Below are 20,149 nucleotides of genomic sequence, written 5' to 3'. Positions count from 1 at the left end.
ACAATCCTTAGAGGAATTTTTTTTCCTTAAGTAAAATGCCTCAAGTTCATTTTGTTAAATAAAAGGTACCTGATCGAACTCTCTCCCAGCAGCAAGCTGAAGGATGTAAACAATGGAATCTCCTTTCATCGGCTGTAAAGGTTCCCATGTGATTTCGTAAGTGTTTTCTTCCAGCTGATTTGCTTTGGGTGCTAGAAAAAAGTGATTTCTTGTTATTTTAGACAAAGAGAATAATGGTCTCTACCAACGTAGAAAATCTCTACGTAAGATCGCCAGCTTCTGTTCAGTCCCACAATGGCCACGGAGAGGTCTCACTGGGAGAAGAGTCAGGTTTTAGCATTCTACTTACTACAAACATGGCTTGCAGAGGTTTCTAGAGCAGGGTAAGCTCACCTTTAAGAGATGCGGGTGGAGACTTAGTTGTAGTGAAAGCGTAAACTTCAGAAAACTCTCCCTCTCCGGCATCATTATATGCCTGGATTTTAAAATAGTACGTAGTGGATTCACTGAGTCTCTGCACCTTGTATGTATGACAAGGACCGCTATAAACAGTAACAAACCTGGAAAACAAAACAAAACAGAATATATACAAATTAGAATTACTCAGTAACTACAAATTTGTACATCGATATCATAAGTGAGGTTGGTGAATATTTTTCTATCTAACTTTAGTAAAAAAGCAGTGAAAATATTGTATCTACTATTCACAAGTAAATACTAGTGTAACAGCTATTAACAGCACTTCTGGTTGAACGATGGGATGCAAAAACGCACACTAAGTGGCAAACTTTGGGATGCCCAAATAACTTACTGGTGCAAACAGAGGTGAGAATGCTTAAAACGGTCTTAACATGAAGTTTTAATGCAAGTGTAGCATCTTTGGTGTTCTGATTATCTCACCTGCCAAACCTGTCCTCCATCTGCAAGTTGAATTGTGTAGGGTTGGTAATTAAAGCTCTGCTAGGACCTTCACCCCATTTCAGTTTAAGGCTCTGGTAGCTGAAGACCACACATTCAAGATGAGGAGGGTCAGGAGGTAGTGGTTTCGTTTTGGCTTTAATGGAATGACTGAAAGGACCAACTCCAAAGCTGTTTATGGCCTGTATTCTAATTCTAGAAGTGGGAGAAGAGCGATATGGTTAATTTACTGAGGCCATGAAAAATACTAATGAGGCAAGAGTTAAAGTTTGTAAAGAACATGACTGCAAACAATAAAGCAATTAAAATGCAGTCAAAAATTAACTATACAAATTATCTATTTCAAAACAGGTCAAAATAATTACATTGTTTTCAGCACAATGAAACTTCAGTGTTTCTCAGAATTGTTCAGGTTTATTCTGCGCAGTGAGCAAGCGCCCAGGTGCTCTAAGATCCCATTTACTTGTACCGTTTGCCTCCTGCTGACACCGAAGATCCATAATCTGAACTCAGCTTTAGTCAAACCCAAGCATGCAATATAAGAACAACTACTCTACTATTATCCACACACACATCCTCTTTTTTGTGAGATACTGATCATACCACTGTATGCACTGCTTCTAAATAAAAAGTTATAAACCCAGAAAATTTAGAATAAAGCCTTTGCTTTGAGATGGAATGAATCTTAACGCAGCAATCTCAACTCCTGCTGCTGAACTTCATGGTTTAGATCAGGATATGCCAATTTTATTTTTTCAGAGTTGTAGAGTGAATCAAGCAAATATTCTGTAAGCTGAATGAAATTGCTATAAAGTTTAAAAACACTACCTTCAAAGCTAGTGACTGCAGGTTCTGCAAACGCAGTTTCAGAATAAAATAATTATTACCTGTACAGAGTATCAGGCAGCAGATTCTCAAGAACATGGCTTGTATTTCTTCCAACAGTTACAAGCTGCTTCTCCCCATACTCTATATTATATCCAGTGATCTCTGACCCATGACAACACGGTTCTTCCCATTGAATTGCAAGGCACGTTGATAAAGGAAGAGAAATTTCCATTTGATCTTCCTCAAGTAAATGCAGTACTGACACTGCTGCAGGCACTGATGCAGGGGTTGTCACCACACCAGTCTCACCAAACAACCCAACTCCAGAGATATTCACAGCCTGAAAGAGAGACTACGTGTTGTTTACTGAATCCACTTTTTTCTAATCAGCCATATCTATCATGCTTTCTTTTGCATGTCATTAAAAGGAACTTGGAAGAGCATGGGAAATTTCCCAAGCAACACGTAAACATGGCAAAATGTCTGCTATTTAATAAAACACTTGACCTAAACCTCATTTTTAGATACATGCAGTTAGGAGGGACTTGGGGAGAAGGGAAAGGGAGAGTGATTTTTTAAAGCAATATTGTCTTAGTAAGTGACAGCATGTAGTTGTCATCTCTGATTTTTTTTCTGCAAACTATATGTGCTTCCTCATTTGTTTAGTGACACATAATAAAAGGCTTTTCATACCTGTACTCTGCAGTAATATGTGGTTGCAGGTGTGAGACCCTTTACTTCATAGCTCTGGCAAGGGCCAGTGTAAATGACATGCATTGATCCTTCCACCTGACCCCAGTCCAGTCTGTATTCACTGATTTCTGCACCATTGCATGCGGGACTCTGAAAGTGACAAATTATCTTAACTATTGCACACACATACATGTTCAACATACAAGATCTCTCATTACACCACACAAAGACATCAAAACTGAAGCACTGGGGTTGAAAAACAGTTCTTTTTAGAGAACAAACTTACTTCTCAGATATGATACTCGGGCTCTTTGCTACCATTAAAACCAATGCCAGTACAACGTACCCATACGCCTGAAGCTGCTATTGCTGTAGCCTACTGCACGATTTCTTACAACCACACTGGAAATTTAAACTCAAACTTTCAGCAATATTCAACAAAATGACTTTAAGGTTGACTTTTTAAAAGGTTTCCATGTATTAACAGCATAACACTAGTTACCATACCATGAGGAGAATTTAAATGGCACTCCATTTATTCATTTAAGATGGAAACTGGTAATGGACAAAATCTACACAAACAACGTATGGCTCTATAGAGAGATGTTTAAAATATTACACCCGTACCTTTGTCATTTCTTCCATTTTTGTATGTTACACTTGTGTTACTATGATTCTAAAAGCCAAATATTAATTTGTGTATTACTGAAAAACATTAAAACTTACCTCCCATGAAACTATAACAGAAGTTGCATTTTTACAAGTTATTACGGGTTTGCAGCATTGATCAGGAGGCCCGGGAGCGGTAGAGATTTCTGCTTTGTCCGAGTGAGGACCAAACTGAAAAAAAGAAACAACAACTGCATGAATTTAGCAACAGTAGTAAAGCAAAAACTGATGTGCAAGTGCACAAGCCAAAGAAAACAACTTATTTTTAACTTGATAAGGAAGCAAACAGAAGATTTCAATGCTTAGTCTCCTAGCACCATTTGAAATTCCTTTCAGGGAGTTTACTCTATGAACTGGCCCCATGCCTACAGGATTTCTGTGATCCTCCCACTAACTCACACTCTCCTATAGTCTTGTAGCTCCTCCTTTCCCTGTAGTCAGGATTTTGCTTCCACAAGCAATGGTAATGCTTCAGAAAGACTTTTATGCAACCAACATTTTTCCTAACCTAACCTTATTCAAACGTGGCATTGTTTGACCGCACCTCTCTACACAATGCTATTCTCACACCACCAATCTGCAAAAGTCGACACTAACTGTCCCTCCTTCAGCCCTATCTCAGTGAATCCGCATGAGAAATCCTGCTCCTTCAATGAAAATATAACAAGCCACAAAATATGATCAGGCTCCTAACACGATAGTACCATCACTATCCCTTGCATAAAAATATCCGCTCTCATTAGCAGAGTGGTTACCCCAACTTTGTTTGCTGCTCGTATCCAGAAGCAGTATGTTCTCCCAGGAAGTAGATTGTTCACTGCGTATTCCGATGCTGGACCCTGATACACTTGTCTGCGCTCATCTTGTTCTGAGTTTGCCATCTCTACAATGTATTCTGTTATGTCGGAACCTCCATCGACAGATGGTGGGCCTACAAAATAAAAAGGGATTTTTCTATTCATTTCACAAACCACCTTTTCCTTTAGCTTGTTTATAATTAGCCTTCTCAAGCTGCACGTCAAGCCAGATGAATTCTAAAAATCACACAATCCCAGTGCAGGCATTTATCATATCTGAGCAGAAACACTTCATGATGCTCCCCCCCTCCCTCCCCGATACTGTTATATTATTTTAAGATAGCCTTTATCAGGTTCTTTCATATATTTTTCATGCATTTCCTTCAAAAAACAATGTATCTTCATTACTGTTTATTTCCTTCACTAAGATAAAAATTAAAAAAAAAAAGAGGGGTGATTCTTAAATTGCCCATAACACATCAGTAACGAGGTACTCAGTCAGCAAGCTTTCCTCAAGACCTTTGTTTCTGTTTAACTTTCTCCATATCATTACACATATATGTATCACCAAATCTTATCTGGTTAGCATGCTTTGTTTCATTTTTTTAAATGAAAATAGTAACATGGGCTATATAATTTACATTCTTTTTATATTAAAATACTTAAACATATAAGTATACATTTTAAAGAGTTCTACAGATTTTTAATGTTTGTCCTGACATTTAGAAATGAGAAAAATATTTTGCTCGGAAACGCTGGAGCTTACCCCACTGTAAAGTGATTTCCTTGGGCTTAGCTTTGCCTGCCAGGCACGGAGCATGACACGGTCCAGGAGGAACAGCTGATGTTGTAACAGTCATAACATCAGAAACCTAGCAGTAATACATATGGTTTTAGCATGAAAACACAAAACATTTCACTAAACAGAATTAAATGACTTTCAGAACCAAATTTTTTCTAATTTTTCTCACCTGGCTTTCGCCACCTTTACTGACACAATAAACTCTCAATCTGTATGAAGTACCAGGCTTGAGATGATCACATGTGTGCTCTCTCTGGGAACCACTGTATATGGTATCCCATTTACTCCCTGGGGTAAAAAGAAAATATTTTATACTTCAAAGTTTTTGCAAAAATCAACCTTGAAAATTCTCATACAATTACTTATGAAGATAATCAAGCCACAAAATCCAATTTGAAGTATCAGTTACACGAAGAACACATACAACAAAAACAGACATAAAAAAAGAACAGTAATTACAAGAGCAAGGAGTAGTGAATCACAAGCTGAATTAGTAACCCAAGTTGAATTAGTACTTAATGATAATGGCTTACCAATTAATGCTTCTGAGATTTCCAAAAAGTATTTAGAAATGTCTGATCCTCCATTATCTTTGGGTGGTTCTGAAAGAAAACAGCATCTTAAAATAAATTACTGAAGATTTAAAGACAATGCATTAATTTGCTATCATCTGTTTTCAGAGAACATTTTCATCTGTTACAGAATTCATTCACGTAGAAAACTCAATTCAAACAGAAAACGTGAACACACACTCTCACAATACATTTTCCAGAACAATAACTTTTCTATTATTAATCATGATTATGTGAGGAAGAAATGTAACCAAGAAAATACTGCGAATTTCAGAGGTAAACTTTTAAGAGTATGTTAAAATTATTTAAGCATCACAGTAAATTGGTGAACATGCTATTAAAGTGTGTCTAAAATGAATGCTGCTGATTACAGCCCCAAAACCAGAGCAAGGTGCATTTTTTTAATGCTATATATTTCTCCTTCAATAACATTCTCTACAGAGACAAATAATTAGCCTATGAGCTTGCCTCTGTTTTTTGATCTGTGTTATTGAGTGACTGCACGTACACAAATGTATGCGAAGCACTCAAATACAGCACTAACAAAAGGTAACCTACCCCATGCAACTTTCACACTGTGCGAATGGATCTTTCCCTTTACAGTTGGTTTACTCGGTGGTCCAGGTTTGTCAGGATTGGTGCTGTGTTCTACTACCTCACTAGGACTACTTTTTCCTTCACTGTTGTAGGCAAAGAGCTGTTTCAGGAATGAAGAGAACATATAAGCAATTGATTTTATAACAGGTAATACACAGCTAGCTGATTTACAAAATTCTTCCACGCAAACAAAACCAAACACACGAGAATTGCAGGTTAATTTCTCCGGGCTCCACAAAAAGTATCTTAGCTACACAGAAATGCTAAACCCCCTGAAACGCATGCAGTCATAATTAAATTAGAAATAAAATATAGTACAAACCCTAAACTTATAGGATGTACTTCTCCTAAGATTTCTTAAAGTGCATGACAGTTCATCTCCATTGTACTGTGGTTGGAAACCATAACCCTGTAAAGGAGGAAAAAAATGAACAAATGCAGACACTAATTTTCCATGAGAAAAAAAAATTAGACTTTTTTTTTAGCTGGAACTTCATCTTTGTTTCATAAATACATGCAGTACTTGCCAACTGTTGCACTATTTTGCATCATTTTATTTAGAAGTAACATATAGGGTTAAATTTTTATTTATGCACTACTGCATATCAAGCTTTTACTGACGTACTAAAAACCAGCACTTACGGAACCTTCTTCCTCCATGTCTAAACTGTAAGTGAGAGAGTCATCTGAAGACACCCCACTAGGTGGGCTCCACTTCAATGACAGCCAGGTCACTCCTGCTTCAACGAGCACTGGGGGTGCTGGGGGTGGTGGGACAATTCCTGCTGTGTAGTATGTCACTGTCTCGCTAAACCCACTGGAAAAATATTTTTTAGAAAGTTAATGACGGCAGATGTAGCTGCAGAGAAAATGAATGATATTATAAATTGCGTTCATTACCTCATTCCAATATCGTTTTTAGCAGCTAGTCTAAGTGAGTATTTTGTAGAAGGAGAGAGTTTGGTAAGTTTATACTGCTTCAGATGCCCGTAGTAGCATTCTTTGAAGGGTCCATTCTTCCCCTTTAAAAAAGTGAGAACAACCTGAGCAACTTTTTGCACTGAGACTGTATGCTCTCTGCTAAGGTCAGTTTCTTCACCTCTAACTTTTCCTAAATTTTGTTTCACAAATTTAATAACGATTAAAAAAAATTGGAAGCCTTTAAAATGTAAAAAACTAATGTCACCAGGGTCATACTGAGTATGCCTGATAGCAATCCTGAGTATTCCAGATAATAAAACAACGTGTTGATTGAGATGTGATGATTTTTTAGTGCTGGAGTTGTGCCAAAATGGTCATAAATAAAACTGCAATTGAAAACAAAACACACTTTTGAATTTTTTAATCACTTTGGAATACATTTCTGTAATAAGTTCAAAATTTGAGTGGTATTTATGACAGCTACTGAAGATACAAGCCAAACACTCAGCCATTTAAACAAAGCATAGGAATTAATACTCTGAATGACAAGAACCAAATGAGGAAGCTTCGCACTACCCTCTCAGAGGATCTGAAAGGATTATCTACTTGAATTGCTGCAATACTGGTAATTTGATTTAAGCTTTTTAATTGGCTAGTCACTTTAAAACTGTCTCGACAGTTGCACCAAAATAGTGGATGTACCTAAACAGAAAGTATTTTTAGGTATAATTGGCCTAGAGATGTCATTATGACTTTTTTTTTCCACTAGAAAAGGGCTTACCTCATCCCATTCTAAAAGAAAATTAGTTATTTTGGAACCATTGTCATTTGAGGACTGAAAATAAAGAAACAATGGAAAAAGTTAAAATCAAATGATGGAACTTTACACATATATATTGCATGCTAAAACAAAGCATTTTAATAATTGAACATATATATTCCAACTGCCTTTTAAAACATAACTGTTTAGTGTACAGCTGAAAGGAATCTGCAATAGGCATATAGCCCTCTTTTTCCACAAAGATACTTCTGATAACCTGGAACTCTGTTGTGGGCACAGACACACATATTCAGTAAAGTGAGCTAGACAGGGTAAGCACTAGCAGCTATTTCAATTCCTTGTTCCTGGCGGCCGTCCAAACTGCTACACTAACTATGTTAATTTTGATAGTTTATAATATGAACTTATAAGCATTTTCTGAACAATGAAGATAGTCTTAAAGTTTTTCGTTACATCCTCATGCTGTGTGTTTGCCAACTGCCTGTTTGAGCAACGTAAGCATTCAGACAAGCACATTTTTGTTTTCTATGACACACAAATGGGAACTTTCTATCCTTCCTGAGTATAGGTACAAATAATTTAACTGATGTTATTCAGTTATAAACCATTCTTTCCAGGTATAAGCATAGTCATAAGAAAAACATGAAATGACAATAAAATATAGTTACCAAATCTTCACAGATTATAATGTATATATTCAAAAAATTAGATTCAAAAGTTAAGGTACAAACTAGACAAAGATATTCACTATGAGTTGGTTTGAGTAACTAACATTATAATTCCCGAATTCTGTTGTCATATCTATCCAGGAACTCCATGCAAAAATGTCAATTCTCTATCCTTTCTTATGTTGCCATCTAAGAATAAAACTTTTGTATTGAACAACCGTTCATACTTAGAGAGACCTGCTACAAATTCTATCATACTAAAGTGATATGCAAAAAAATAAGGAAGCAGTAAAGGAAATAGGAAGAAGTGATCATGATTTCAGCCTTCAGTCTTAACCAAGCAACTGAAAAGCCAACACCTAAAATCCACAATTATTGACAGAGCTAATGTAAACATGCCATATATGAATACATTAGTCTACTTACCTTCCACTGCAAACTCAGGCTGTTTTTGGTTCTGTTAATTAGCTTTGGGGCAGCTGGACAATCTGGCTCACAACTTTCTGTAGTGAAGCTCACTAATTCTGAAACGGATTCTTTTATCGAACTGCTGGTTGCTGAAACTCTGAACAAAGAACAATTAATTACGTTACTGCATTAGCAACTGAAAATTTGAGGAAAAACTTGTCGGCTTGAGAAATTTACTTAATTGCATATTGTGGTTACAGCAACAAAACCAGAATGCCCATGCTATTGGAAAAAAGTACCCAAAGACACTGATTCCAAAAGACAATAATATCATGCCTTGTCAGTCAAGAATGAAAAAGCCAAGTCTGAGTTTATGATCTTACTCCAGGTTCCAGGAACTGATGCTCCCATCAGAAATGCTACTGACCATACAGGGACACAGGTATATACTGACAGAACAGTGTCATGGAGCTCGCATGTGGACACTTACCACACGGAGCCTTAATTTATCCTTAATTTACAGTTATTTTGAACTAGTAACTAGTGAAGAATCCTTTCTATTGTTCGTATTTTGACAGAAACAATGTGCCAATCTGCACGTCTCTTGACAAAAAAACAAGTCTATTTAGACGTCTGTAGGCCTCTGGCCTCCTAGAAACATGACCAAGATCATTCACACAAGCGTTCTTTTCTCATCATCACAGTGAGAGGGCAGACTGCATTTTACTCTGTCACAGTGGAGATATTTTAGTGATGAAATACACATGGGAGGCATGATGAAAACTACAGCAAGTGTTACCAAATGGTAACAGAATACCTGACTTGAAATGAACCTTTTCACTGAAAAACCTTGAGATCGAATGTGGACTACACTTACCACAACATTTCAGTGTAATTGTTCAAATGGGACAGGATCTCTGGGACAGTTTTACTCACTCATGTTTGTTTTTCAAGAGCAATGGATTGCCTAATTTTTCAGAAAGGTGAGAAACACTGTCCATCTTCCAGTACCCTACGCTGTGCAAATGGAGCTCTGCTCCATTTCCAAGGGAACATCTTGTTCCCTTGTAACGCAGCATCTACTATCTCCCCATTTCAACTAGTTTCAACTCTTCTTGCACGGCTACAGAAGCTTGCGGTTCAGAGAAGCAACTTTACAAATCAAGCTGACACGTCAAACTTCCAAGCCCACGTTAAAGTTTATGTTATTTGCTACTGCCTTCAGCTCACATCATTCTCTTTCACTGAGTGCAAACTTGTCATTCTAGAAAAGATGCCGCAGAGGATAACTTGATGTTTGTATTTTGGAGAAACAAGAAAAGAGAGAAGACAGTAGGAAAGAAAGCTGAAGAAAGTGAGGAGACACTTTCATGGAGTTAGAAGTAAAGAAGGAATTAGATAGCAACAGTAATGTCCGCAGCTGTTATTTTATGCACAATATTCCTCAAATAGTCTGTGACCACACCCTTTTCATGAAGCTAGAATGATTTTGTAATTAACATCTGAAAAACAACATTAAGCATTCCATTTCCAGCAACATACCTGACATGGTAATCCGTTGCTGGTCTGAGATCAGGAAGTGTAATTGTTAATTCTTCTCCACTATGGAAAGGGAGAAAAAAAAAGTTACAGCTCTTTCTTATACATTAAAGGATAAAAGCTTATTGAAAAGCAAAACCATCTAGCGCACATTTAATTTTCAAGTTTTCCATTGTCCACGTAACTCATACTGACATTACTTAAAATTTATTTCATGTGAAGTACGTAGGTCTGCAAGTCAACAAACAGCTCCTGATAAAGAGATTGCTGATTGGTTAATGTTTTTAAACATCGGTATTGTGCTTAAATGAAGAAACTAAACTTACACATAGACAGATTTAAATTTTCCATTTTTACCACTGTTGGATATTGCTACTTCAAATGTAAATGCTGCTGGACTATGACTATGGCTCTCTCCATTCTGTGAACTAACTGGGAGATTCCAGGACAGAACGGCTGATCTTGCTTGTATATCAGAAACCTATTAAAAGCATAAATAATGCAAGTAAGTTTGCTTTCTGTAATAAAAGGTCAATTAGTCAATAACATGGTGTTGCTAGCTTGCCCATGAAGTTCCTCACTGGAGGAATTCTTTACCTTTGTAATGGAAATACTGAGTAATTATTTGAGTTTACATTATTCTGTTTTCACTTCAATTATCACACTAACGGATTTCCCTTCAGACACTATATAACCTTATTTATAGACACGTTATGTTGTCTCAATGTACAAAGAGAAAATTTGCATTTCACCTGCACTGTTCACATCATTCATTTGGAGCAAATTTTCAGATCTGGAGTCTTCAACACTGGCACCAGATGTACCTTTAGGCACAGTCAGATGACATAACTTTCTTAACCCTATTACAATTCCATCAGTCGACCTTAACACGTAACCACTAATCTGGATGATAACAAGATTTGGTCTAAGCAAGTTTCTCTGAAAAAATGAACATAGCCTTCTGATGGCATTAAGTACAGATGTCAGAGGCAGCAGTGAAAAAATATGACCATAAGAATGCCTGAAAGGCTAGAGAAAAATAAAAAAAAAATAATAATTAAAAAAAATCCATGCTCAACATATAGATAACTCAAAGAAGAGTTTCATTAAACATGCTTGAGATCAAAAATTGGTGCTGTTTTAGCCTTTAGACATTTAAATGTCTGTCACCAGATTCCAATGACCTAAATAGTCTGTAAACACTCAAATATTTGCTCCGATTTCTAAACATAACATAAAAAGATGAGCTGTTTTCATAAACTGTATTCCCAGTATCTGAAATCATCTATGCTGAATGAAGAATGGTTCAAAGAGCGAATAGGCTTCCATTACTTCAGTGGGCCCTTTGCCTGCCAGGTACTACAGTCCTTATATATACACAAGACAACATCAGCAGTAGATATTGCCTTGGCTTACAGACTGGGAAAATGAGCAAGACGGACTGTTTCAGAAAGCTGAGAAAAAGTAGGTTTCTATATGATGACCTTTCCCAGATACAAACTCTCACAACTAGACATTGTTTCTATTAAGAAAATAAACCATTAAAGAAAAAGTGATCAATGAGAAAGATACATGTCGTTTAATAGAAAGTATATCCACAAAAATAATGGTGTTAAAGGATAATACTTACTACTGGCTTGCCAATGCTTAAGTGAGTATCGTATTTCTTGGATTCTGTGTCAGATTCTGAAATTTCAAATACAAAACAGATTAGAGAAAACCTCAAGAGTAAAAAACAGTCTGTTACAAAAATGCCACCACAAGATGGAGTTCGCTTCATTAAGAGCTTAACAATAGTACTTATTGTGCAAAGAGTTAGTTTCCTCTGTTTGTTTTGGCTGCAGGATGGTTAGAAACATGAACTATCCAAAACTAACAGTGTTACAAAAACCCTTTTAGTACATCCTGCACAAAGGGTATATTTTCCTAATCCGAGCATTAGTGGATTTTCTTTGATAACGCAAACACATTCCTCTAAAAACGAAAGGTGTTTAAAAATGACAATAAGATCTTATCTCACTATTGTATGTGCTGTTCCCTGAATTTCCATTGCAAACCACTTGCTCTGGGTATAACTTGGAAGAAGCCTGATCAAAACCGCTTATTAAAAATACCTACAGGTATCAAAAGGTTTACACCTGTAAACTGAATACTATCTTCAAATTGTCCATGTTGAACAATTCAGGATTTTTTTCAAAGTAAGTTTGTATTGAGACAAATCTTTAATCAAGAACATCTTTAGTTTCTGAAACAAGTTGGATAAAAGCTTTCACCTCTGTTTACTTCCCCTGACACAAAGTCAGATATTTGTTTTATCTCTACAACTGAAGAGTTAAATACAATAGTGACAGAGATGAGGACTGTACCTTACAGCCTAAAAAGACCATTTACTTTAAGACACACACACACACCACTAAGAGATGCACAAATTATTTACGGAATCATGATAAGAAACCATTTGCACATTGGGGAAAAAGTTTCAAACCAAAATGAAAGACATTTACACAAGGCATTTTGGTATATGCAAGTAAATAGCCATAAGCTATTAAAAAGCTCAAACATTTATTTCAGCAAGAATAATGAACTGAAATTACAACTGCTTAAAAAGCAACCTGGGAAGACAGTTGCTCAAACCTTCATATTTCTCCAAGTTTTAAGTAACTCTTAGTTATCCAAAACATTATGACAAAGAGTAACACCAAAGGTCACTGTAAGGTATGTAAGTACCAACAGTTCATTTCACTTGGAATATTGATCAGAGTTCCAGGTCAGAAAAGGCAGAGCCCTAAGAAGTTTAGAATTAAAAGACCTTATTTGATAAATCTCAAATGATAAAACTTGACATTACTGTAATGTCTTGAGGAAAAAATAATCCTAACATAACAAAAAGTATATCAGGCTTTCTCTAATCCGAAGCAGAGAAAGAAACATACAAATTCAATTTTTACAGAAACCATTTTGCAGTAAACTTATTTTTAAGCCCTTTCATTACAACTTACCTCCCATCTCTGCATCTGGACTGCCCTTTGTTTTTCCTATCTGCTTCTGCTTTAGTGGTCCTCCTGTCCCTGGCTGTCCCTTTCCATTTCCATTCTGAATTGCTGCATTGGAAGAATTATTAACTTTATGTGGTGAAGATGGAGGACTGTTAAGTTTATTGTTAGTGTGACCACTAGCTTGTCTGTCTTTTAGTCTTTTCTTCAGGTGTTCTTGCATTTTGAGACTCCTTTCATCTCGCTGAATAAAGTTTGTCCTTCCGTGAGAACGAGGTTCTACAAAGCAAAGGAGAACTTATTTCATTGTTCTGTACAATTCATTTGACAACTGAGAAAGGCTCTACAAATCAGAAGAATAACTACAGTACAACTGGAACCTGAAAAAACATGCAACTTGACTGGACTGATGCAAGTTTCTAGACTGCACTCAAATTAGCATATGAGTATGAAGATCAGGTAGGAGGAGAAGAATAGCAGCTGGAAGTTCTTGTCTTGAAATGTCATGTTCATTAAATGCTACAATAAAAAACACAAAAATATCTGCAGGAAGATTTCCCTTTCTTCTATTTAACCCAGATACAAATTATTGAATTTATTCTTTATTAATATTTTTGATCACAAATTGAGTTTAGATTTTTTTTTCTTGTTGTTGTTTCCAATTCAATTCTTCAGACAACTATCTTTTGTTAGTTGCTCTAGATTAGCCCTCAGAGTTGCCTTTCTTCCCCTGACACAGCCACATATTCATACTTTCAAAAAAGCATAAGCAAGTTTAGGACCCAAACATTTTAAAATGTAGCTTAGGTGCTACTATTTTACCCTAGACATTAGCTGAAATAGCTTAATTAATGATTTAAGCTCAATAGAGAGAGAATGATCTTTCCCAGTCTAATTTCTTTCTGTTTATATGCTTGTTTATATAATTAGGCTTATAGCCTGTTTCAAGTCAGCAGTGATCCCAATCCTCCAGTGAAATATTGTTTCATTCAATTTTTAGATCCATTGTGAACTTGCATTTCATTCTCCAACATGGATGACTATGATATTTGGTCTATGTATGTTATTGCTTTTTATTTTATTTCCAGTCAAATTTGGACTCTGTCGAGTAAAAAAAAAAATACATTCACAGATCAAAATTAGATGAATTTTCAAAAAACTGCATGCCAAGGCTGTGAAAAGCACGGTGGTTTTGGAGAGCGCAATTTTAGAGGAAGGTAGAAACAATCCTTGGGGCATTTACAGTAACAAAGGGAGCCATTTAAAAATATATAGACTATCGTAACGTTTCTAAGCTATCCTTTTGCACTAAATCCTTAAACAGAACAGCAGAAAGTTTAAACTTTATACAATGATACTTTGCACATGCAGAGTGCCTTCAGACCAGGCTCCAAGTTCCTTTATAAACAGGAGTACCTTAAGGCACCTCATGGACAGGCGTAAGGTTCAGGGAGGCTGATAACTAGCACCAACATCACAGGAAATGTGTGAAGGAGCTACCAACAGAACTTGGTGCCTCAATCCAGAAAAAAAAGTGAAAACACTTCTCATGTATTTAAACATCACCTGCACTCTCACCTTGTTCTTGAAAAACATGCGGTGGTGGATGCTGGTGAATGAACTGTGGCGGCAGCTCTCCTGTGCCAGGAACCGGAGGGTACACCGGGTGAGGTGGGTGGGGAAGCAGAGCATGGTGGTGGTGCATGTAATGCGGCACGTGGGGAGGAGGAGGAGGAGGATGCATGGAAGGATGGAATTCAGCCGAGTGTGGCAACACCACCACTTTCCGAACTCCATTTTCTTCCACCACCTGTCAAGCAACATAAGAAATGAAAACTCAGTACAGAAACAACCTTGTAAATCTTGCACATTTAATCAAGAATCTCCGTGCCTAAGTTTGCACCTGCCATCTGGCAGTCGAGGATATACAAACAGAAATGAACCCCAGTGTTTTTTTTATATACCCAGCATATATCACCGGAAGAAACTGAAGTTTAAGGCAGTCAGTTTTAAGAAGCTGAGCCTCACACATCAAAGTGCTAAGCAATCTGTAATTTGAATAATATATACGTTCTTTTAAACAAGTAAAGTGAATTGATCAGGGTGCAATGCCTATTCTCCTTGCAGTTACAGCCAGAAGACCTGCTTTGCACCAGATCCAGACTGACAGCACTATCACACGTACAAGTTGCTGCACGTCACCCGATTTGTGGTACATGTCTGCATACATGTTCCTAGCCTGTGGCAAGTACAAAGTATTACAAGTCAGCTCTGCTGTCTTGCACTACAATCAAACCCAACTCAAATGTCAAAATATTTCATGTTTGCCATAGGCTAAGAGAATTCAGACAAGGAACCTGTCTGCGTGTCTGAACTCTAGGATAAAAAGCTGCTAATGCTCTAACGTGTGGAAAAACTGCTCTGTGCACGTCTGCACACACACAAACACACACTTCTGAGCACGTCCTCAACAGGCAACACACAGGCTCCTTTCAGAGTCTAACTCAGCCAGAGTTATATATATTAATAGCTATCTCAATGGATTCCTTTTCTTACAGTAAACTTGAAATACATTAAATTTTATACAATAACTCTCCTCGAAATCTTAAACTGAGGAAGGACTTCAGACAGAACTCAGGTTTTAGAAGACAAAGTCAAGCACTAACACCAGAGCAGGATTCACAGAGAGAAATATCAAACAATGATGAGAGTAAAACTATGCTGCCCAGTTTAGCCTCATCAAAAAGACATCTGGAAAAGACAGCCAGAGGGTGAAGTTTACAGGGTCCTTTCTACAGCTAGCATTCATAGCTGTTTCCATCTATGCTGCTTTGTTGTCACCCAGAGGTGAATACATTCAGATTCTGTGGTTATTATCCATTTTTGCTATCTGAGGGATTAGGTTTTTAGCAGCTACACTTCTGATGTGGTCAAAGGCCTCTGTCCATCAGAGAAATTACCTGGCTGTATTTCAGTTTGCTTCTGTCACCATACAGAAGTGCGCTGGCACAACATTCACACTGTAACTAACGAGGAAGTCTGACTCAGAAGCAAGCTAGATTGGATTAACTCCTATTACAGGCAGGCAACAAGTCAAGCACTTCCTAGTCTATTCTCCCTCGCACAAAAAATAATTAATCAGGTATGAACAATGTAATTTGGAAAAAAAAGTCAATAATAGAAAAATATTCAATATTAAAGGCAAATTGACACTCCAAAATTAATCAAGGCATTTTTCTTAATTGGTTTTAAAATTAGTCTGCAGCTTTATGCTTCCTTCCCTCTACATCTGCCTTCTCCTCCAAGTTGCACTTAAAAATAAAAATCACAGATGCTATTAGGAAAGGCCTAACGATGTTTTGGTATTAATACAGCGAGGGACCACATAGCCCAAATTGCTGCCTGCGGATGCAAGTAGGAGGGGCATTCCAGATGCAGGCTGGCAAGCAAAACTGAGATGCAAAACTAATTTTTTTCTTATGAAATCTGTAAGGTAAATCACACAAAATAAAATCTGCTCCTAGAAGATCTCAAGTTATTTACACAGCTATCTGTTACTAAAAAAAATACAAAACTTACATTTTCAGGCATTTAATTAAAGCACTTTTATGAAAGTAGACCATACGTTTTATCCTTTTAGTTCCTTCAAGATCCTCTCTTAAAGTATGTTTAGTTTGGCTATAAGAAATCACTCCAGCATTTCCTAGTTGGCAAAGAAGGCATTACGGATGTTGAAATATTGCTTATGCCAAAAGTACATTTTAAAAAGCTCCTCAGCAGAAGATAGAGCAAACTAACCAGAAAGTATTCTTCGTAAAGGAAACAGAATGCGTCCACTCACAAACTGCTATGACAAAGTTCAGCTGTAATATGACCTCAGAGCCAGCTGTATTGCTAGCAATTCTTAACAGACTTGAAAAAGGAGAAAAAAAACCATTGTAAGAAGTCACTGAAGACCAAGTTTCTGCTACACTGAATACAATTTGCTCTTGGAGCAACGTGGGGGGCTTTTTGGTTTATCAACAGAACTAAATACACCATTTCAAGCATATTACTGCGCATAATACTATAACACACGCTTTAATATATGTAAGCCAAAGCTCATAGCAAATTTTGACAGTTATATTAACTCTGCTCTGTGTATATAGTAAACAAGCAAGCTCATTAGGCCCACTTTCTGGCAGAAGGGACACATTACTGTACTAAGGCTTGTACATGATTTTACAGTCTGAACCTGCTACATCTCCGTTACCCACTACTGAATCTCTTCATTCCACTTTGGAAGAAACCAAAATAACTACTTCTGGGTTTCTTCTAACAGTTTCTGGAACAGAAAGCTGAAGTCTCATTTGCTGACAAGAATGTTACAAATAACTGATTTAAACTGGGTTTCAAACTTGTCTATCACTGTCATAATGACCAAGGGAATTAAAACAACAAAAAAGAAACAAAAAACAAAAAACAAAAAAAGACCTTAGTTTCACATGACAGCTAACACAGAACAAATGTATTTTTCAGTTTGTACACTTCAGCATTCGCCAGTGCTCTGCAGACTGTTTACACTGAAGACCCAATTTCGTATTGAAGCATAAATTATCTGGGGGGATCTTTCTTCAGGATCTGCATGAAAATGCCTATTTATAATAGCAGAAGCACAAACTGCAGTGGCAGCCGTCTGCAGAAAGACAATGGCCTGGGGAACACAAGAACATGGGGTTAACCAATCTCTCAAGCCTGCTCAGAATCTGCAAATTTTGAACATTACTAGAAATCAAGAAACCTGTTCTACCCTGTTGAGAAAAAGAAGTTTTAATTTACTCTCCTCTAAAAATTCAATAATTGAAAAATCAATCAAACTGAACTTCAAATATGCTTGATAATAGTTCAAATACCACACACTGCTCTGAACTGCCTCGACTTAACAACGCAGGAGAGTGGAAAATCAGTGAGAATGGAAAAGTAAAGCTAGGAGAGAAGCCCAGAGTCCTGCTGTTTCCACAGGCACATGTCACTAGCATTAACACTCCTGTTCACACTTCTGCTGCAATGGCAGAGATTTTACTGATTGTTAGGGAGATCAGCACTGGTAGAGGAAGGGGAAACTTCAATAAATAAGAGTTATATTTGAATAGAAAAATGTGAATTATCAGAAGATATTAAAAAGAAATAACTTATGCAGTCTGGAAAAAAAAAACGAACAAAAAGACCTGAGGGATGAAAGAGAGAATGGTACTGGTATGAGATCCGTATAACCTCAGTCTAAGAAACCTACATCTCATATCCATAGCATGAACAAGGCAAGTTCAACTGCTGCCACCAGCTATGTTCTCACCAGGCTGCTTCTAGCACAGCCAAGCACGATCTGTACTCACCAGTCCCCTGGTACTTTGCAGCCTGCAATCCACAGTCATTGCTCACACGCCCTAAGCGCTTACTGTCACCCTGAAAACAGGGCTGAAGGCAACTCAGGATGTGCATCCTGCTAATGGAACTCAACAGCCAGCCAATTCAGAGCCACCTACTGCCTTACTGGAAGTAACCTTTATGGCCTAGTAATGGTGAAATAATAATAAAATAAAGAAAACTAGATCAAGGTGAGAGCGCGTACAACAAAGTTAAATATTTGATAAGTTCAATGGAAAAAATGAGAGCTGCTTTTACCAGCTGTTATAGATAAAATAATCAATAGCTTTATTGTTAAGAAGCCACACCCACAAACATACTTAAATATGAGAATAAATTAACATTTACCTGAGATACGTAACCGGGAGGCACAAAAATAGGCGGCATAGAACCATTTGGTGACATCATAGGAACATGTGCTGGACCTGAGAAGTAATAAGGAGCCACTTTTAAACAAACAAGGCTTTTACAGGCTCAAGACACCTGCTTTCGAAAGTGGTGGATGGTGTCTCAAAAGCCAGCAACCAGACCCAGCTCCACAGTTATGGAACTTCTTTCAGACAGGCAGGTTCAGAAGCAAGGCTTCAACAATCCAGTAAAAAATCAATCAGGAGAGAGACTTAACTAACAAGACTGAGCATTAAGGAAAAAAAAAAAGAAAACCAAAAAAACCTGCACCAACTTTTCATCAAGAAAAATAATACAATGTGTCTCATCAAGGATAACTTAATGCCTATTTCGAATGTGAAAATAAGTAGGATTTAATAACTTTCTGGAAGCATCCAAAATTTGAGTGTGTAAGTGTGGCTGTGCATTCATTTTTACAAAAAGCACAGATTAGACATATTCCAATTACCACGCTTGTACAGCCAACAGTATTTCTGTAACTGGGCAATGATGAGCAAAGATAAATTTTGGTTTTCATATTGTAACATTATTACTACAGTAAAGTTGACAGCTAGTCAACTTTTTTTTTTTTTTTAACATAAAGATATGTCATTTTTCACTTCAAGCTGAAAGATTTTATTCCTCTCTGGGATTTGATCAAAGCAGAATAGACACATTCTACATAATATCATTTGAAATGGTGAAGAGTATCCCTAAAATGGAAGTACTGATAAATTCAACTTGACTTACAGGAGATATTTTGAACCAGCCTCAGATTTGCAGTCCTGTCACTTACCCACCAGCTAAAAAGCAGTTTGAGGCCACGCACAGGCAGTAGCGATGCTTCCCTCAGTATTAACAAACTGCTAATGCTGCTACCTTACCTTGAAGTGAGATCACACGGCACATATTAAATTTGTTTAGAGTAGTCTGGATTAAATCTCACAAATTCACGTGTTCAGAGCCTAAGAAGGATCATTACAGGATCTTATCTATATCCTATAGATATTCAGTCATTAAAAGAGCTGTTGAAATGGCAACCTTTTCAGAGTTATTAGCAAGGTCTGCAGAGATGCAAGGAAACCTGGCAATTTCTCAGTGCTGTCTTATTTGTGCTTTAAGTACAAACCGAAAAAATCTGATTTATTACATTGTGGAACACATAAAAACAAA

General features: G+C 37.0%; 1 protein-coding gene across 2 annotated transcripts in view; it reads right to left on the bottom strand.

Moving 5' to 3' along the window:
• The window catches only part of LOC118245319 (fibronectin type-III domain-containing protein 3a-like), a 45,893-nt gene that overhangs the window by 3,456 nt on the left and 22,288 nt on the right, over positions 1–20,149 (bottom strand). For both annotated transcript variants that reach the window (XM_035541375.1, XM_035541374.1), the window contains exons 5-26: positions 18,938–19,014; positions 14,765–14,996; positions 13,193–13,465; positions 11,824–11,879; positions 10,520–10,674; positions 10,197–10,256; positions 8,673–8,811; positions 7,579–7,632; positions 6,777–6,898; positions 6,519–6,693; positions 6,199–6,285; positions 5,838–5,976; positions 5,241–5,309; positions 4,877–4,995; positions 4,672–4,777; positions 3,864–4,039; positions 3,166–3,279; positions 2,440–2,589; positions 1,806–2,086; positions 901–1,113; positions 394–560; positions 70–191 (exon numbers count right to left, since the gene is read on the bottom strand). In XM_035541375.1, coding sequence (XP_035397268.1) covers positions 70–191; positions 394–560; positions 901–1,113; positions 1,806–2,086; positions 2,440–2,589; positions 3,166–3,279; positions 3,864–4,039; positions 4,672–4,777; positions 4,877–4,995; positions 5,241–5,309; positions 5,838–5,976; positions 6,199–6,285; positions 6,519–6,693; positions 6,777–6,898; positions 7,579–7,632; positions 8,673–8,811; positions 10,197–10,256; positions 10,520–10,674; positions 11,824–11,879; positions 13,193–13,465; positions 14,765–14,996; positions 18,938–19,014 — 3,086 coding nt within the window. The remainder of the gene's footprint in view (positions 1–69; positions 192–393; positions 561–900; positions 1,114–1,805; positions 2,087–2,439; positions 2,590–3,165; positions 3,280–3,863; positions 4,040–4,671; positions 4,778–4,876; positions 4,996–5,240; positions 5,310–5,837; positions 5,977–6,198; positions 6,286–6,518; positions 6,694–6,776; positions 6,899–7,578; positions 7,633–8,672; positions 8,812–10,196; positions 10,257–10,519; positions 10,675–11,823; positions 11,880–13,192; positions 13,466–14,764; positions 14,997–18,937; positions 19,015–20,149) is intronic.

The sequence above is a fragment of the Cygnus atratus genome, chromosome 13 (genome assembly GCF_013377495.2).
Source record: "Cygnus atratus isolate AKBS03 ecotype Queensland, Australia chromosome 13, CAtr_DNAZoo_HiC_assembly, whole genome shotgun sequence".
In the NCBI taxonomy this organism is placed as follows: domain Eukaryota; kingdom Metazoa; phylum Chordata; class Aves; order Anseriformes; family Anatidae; genus Cygnus; species Cygnus atratus.
The sequence above is the reverse complement of the archived record's forward strand: the minus strand, read 5'-3'. Positions and strand labels throughout refer to the sequence as shown.